The sequence below is a fragment of the Suncus etruscus genome, chromosome X (genome assembly GCF_024139225.1).
Source record: "Suncus etruscus isolate mSunEtr1 chromosome X, mSunEtr1.pri.cur, whole genome shotgun sequence".
In the NCBI taxonomy this organism is placed as follows: domain Eukaryota; kingdom Metazoa; phylum Chordata; class Mammalia; order Eulipotyphla; family Soricidae; genus Suncus; species Suncus etruscus.
Window position 1 is genome coordinate 66,098,128 of NC_064868.1, and position 3,457 is coordinate 66,101,584.

Here is a 3,457-nt window from a genome sequence, read left to right on the forward strand (position 1 = left end):
CCAGCATGCATCCCACTTCCCCCACCTCTACCCCCCGTAATGCTAGTGCTACTCTCCCCTCTTGTACAGCTTGATGTAGATTGGGTATTGTTTCTGTTGTCAATGACTTTGGATTTCATATTCAAGTCTGATCATTTTTATTTCCACCAAATGAACATACGACTGTCTGATCTTGGTATCATCCATTTTCTTCCTCCAATTATGATGCTGATCAAGGTGATTCCAGTAATGTGGCTCTATTGGAGATATAAGAGAGGATATGGGAGGAGTCTGTCTAGGTGCTGTAAGTATCCATTTGGAAGAAGAAAGGGGAAAGAAGAAAAAAGAAGAAAAAAGTAACAAAACAAAACAAAACGAGACAAGGCAAAAACAAAACAAGAAACCAATAAGGAAGTAACAACAAAAGTACAAAAAGAATAATAATAAAAAGAATAAACAAAAAACCAAAATCTTCAGCTATGAGGAAACAAACAAACAAACAAAACCAAAATAAAAAACAAAAACAAGAAAAAAAGAAAAAGGAAAAAAAACAGACCAGCAACTTCTTAAAAATGTGTTGTGTTTCTTTTTTTTTTTTTTTTTGCATAGACACAGTAAATATTGGTTCAAATTAGAATGAGAATTCCTTGGCCTAATAGATACATGGTTTCTTCGCCCTTGAAGCACACTGACATGGGAACAATTATATTCTCCATACTCACTCTTTTACACACCTCAAGGTCTTTTTTATGGTGCCAGACTTTCCGCTCAGATGTGGGCAATGACATCCCACCTCTAAAGCTGAAGATCTTGCTATTTGCATAAGTCAGAGGGTGAATGCTAGGAGAGAGGGTTTTTTTGTTTTGTTTTGTTTTTTCTTTTTACGGTTCTAGGATTTTTGTTCCATCACTGTTGTTATAATCAGTTTTCTGTAATTAGTGGACTTCATTTTTGCTCAGATCCTAGGTCAGATCCTAGGCTATTAGTCTTTCAGCATGGTTCCAAATGTTCTGCTCAGTTTCAGTTGTCAAAGTCAAACCTCTGGGATTAGAGATCTTGGTTTTTGTACGAATCCCAAGCTGAGGCCTAGTCTAGGAACTTCCTAATTGGTCTCTTGCTAGATTCTTTTCAGTATGTGTTTGTCAAGGCCAGTCTTCTGTAAATAGCAATTTTGGTTTTTGCTTAGGGCAAAAGATGACATGTTCATTATTCTCTTTCCCAATATGTATCTTCTAGTAAATTAAAAAATGCTTAACTTTTAATACAAAATAGAATGACAACTCTAAGAAATATAAAATTTTATTTTAGTTGGCTTTTACTTTTTTATTTTTTATTCATAATTAAGTTTTAGACGTACAATTTTTCAACCCCAAGCCCACCACCAGTGTCACCTTGTGCATTTTTAAATTTTTTTAACTGAAACTCAACTACAAATATGTCACATTCACAGTTTTTAAACAAAGACACTTATAAGAAAAAAAATTAAAAATAAATCTTCAATCCGGGCCCGGAGAGATAGCACAGTGGCGTTTGCCTTGCAAGCAGCCGATCCAGGACCAAAGGTGGTTGGTTCGAATCCGGTGTCCCATATGGTCCCCCGTGCCTGCCAGGAGCTATTTCTGAGCAGACAGCCAGGAGTAACCCCTGAGCACCGCCGGGTGTGGCTCAAAAACAAACAAAAAAAATCTTCAATCCATTTTCTTCTTTTTTCCTCTTCTTTTTCTTCTTCCTCTTTCTGAGATCAGACAAGATCAGGCACATTCAGGGTGGTATGGCTGTAGACTCTTCTTTCCTCTTTCTCTTATTCTTCTTCCTCCTCCTCTTCTTTCTTTTCTTCCTCCTCTTTTACTTCTTCCTCTTCTATTCTTTCTCCTCCTCCTCTTCATTTTCTTCTTGCTCTTCTTTCCCTTCTTCCTCTTTTCTTGTCTTTTTCTTCTCTTCTTTTCCTTCTTCCCCTTTCTTCTCTTCCTATTTTCTTCCTCCTACTCTTCCTCCTTTTATTCTTCTTCCTCTTCCTCCTCCTCTTTTTTTCTTTTCTTACTATTCTTTGCCCTCTTCTTACTCTCCTTCCTCCTCTTCTTTTTCAGAAGTAAAGGATGAATCCTTTTCATCTTCCCCCTCTTCTTCTTACTATTTTTCACTATAATCTTCTTACTCCTCTTCGCCTCATTCTTCTTCTTCTTCTTCTTCTTCTTCTTCTTCTTCTTCTTCTTCTTCTTCTTCTTCTTCTTCTTCTTCTTCTTCTTCTTCTTCTTCTTCTTCTTCTTCTTCTTCTTCTTTTTGGTTTTTGGGCCACACCCGGCGGTGCTCATGGGTTACTCCTGGCTGTCTGCTCAGAAATAGCTCCTGGCAGACACAGGGGACCATATGGGACACCGTGATTCGAACCAACCACGTTAGGTCCTGGATCGGCTGCTTGCAAGGCAAACACTGCTGTGCTATCTCTCTGGGCCATGCCTTCTTCTTCTTTTTTTCCCCCCAAAAGGCAGACAAGTTTATTGAAACAGCAGCCTGCAAATCAACGGTTGGATTTGGCCACACGCTCCAGCTCATCCTTCTTCTTGATAGCATAGGAATTGGAAGAACCCTTGGCTGCATTGATGAGCTCGTCAGCCAGGCACTCAGCAATGGTCTTGATGTTCCGTAAGGCAGCCTCAGGGGCACCCGTGCAGAAGAGCCAGATGGCCTGATTCACTCTGCGCAATGGGGACACATCCACAGCCTGTCTCCTCACAGTCCCAGCTCTTCCAATTCGGGTTGAATCCTCCCTGGGGCCACTGTTGATAATGGCGTTCACCAGGACCTGCAGAGGGTTCTCCCCAGTAAGCAGATGGATGATCTCGAAGGCATGCTTGACAATGCGGACAGTCATGAGCTTCTTTCCATTGTTGCGGCCATGCATCATCATGGAGTTGGTGAGGCGCTCCACGATGGGGCACTGTGCTTTGCGGAAGCGCTTGGCAGCATAGCGCCCTGCGCTGTGGGGCAAGTATTTGGCATACTTCTCCTTCACAGCTATGTAATCCTGCAAGGAAATGTCATTTATCTGCACATCCTCGGTGCTCCACTTGCCGAATAGCTTGATGTCGGGTGTCTCTGCCACTGCAGGTGCAGCCGTCTCCCACTCGGTCATCCTGGAGGCACAGCCTGGGCGTCTCCACCGCTCGGCGCCGACCATGCGTCGCCTGGCACAGACAGGAAGGCCTTATTCTTCTTAAAATTCTTCTTCCTACTCTTCCTGTTATCACTCTTCCTCCAACTTGTTTCAGGGAATTCATTGATTCCTATGTTGTTTCTGTTGAGTTTCTCAAATACTTCTATTTTCATTGGTTCACATTCTTTGAGTAGTTTAGACATTGTCTGATCATTTGCTTTAAAGTTCTCATCCAGTCTCTTCTGTTGTATGGAGTTGTTCTGCATTTCATCCTCTGGCTCACTGACTCCGTTTGCAGCTGTAGTGGAGAGGTTTTCCATTCAG

General features: G+C 41.7%; 1 protein-coding gene across 1 annotated transcript; it reads right to left on the bottom strand.

Annotated features, from left to right (window-relative positions):
- Nucleotides 1-2,457: 2,457 nt before the first annotated feature.
- Nucleotides 2,458-3,172, bottom strand: LOC125999272 (40S ribosomal protein S5-like). Its single transcript, XM_049767352.1, has one exon. The coding sequence runs from the start codon at nucleotides 3,155-3,157 to the stop codon at nucleotides 2,498-2,500; it is 660 nt and encodes a 219-aa protein (XP_049623309.1). The 5' UTR covers nucleotides 3,158-3,172; the 3' UTR covers nucleotides 2,458-2,497.
- Nucleotides 3,173-3,457: the final 285 nt, after the last annotated feature.

Bases quoted from the DNA above. Each gene is read 5' to 3' on its own strand.
- LOC125999272 (XM_049767352.1), bottom strand. From the start codon at position 3,157: ATGGTCGGCGCCGAGCGGTGGAGACGCCCAGGCTGTGCCTCCAGGATG.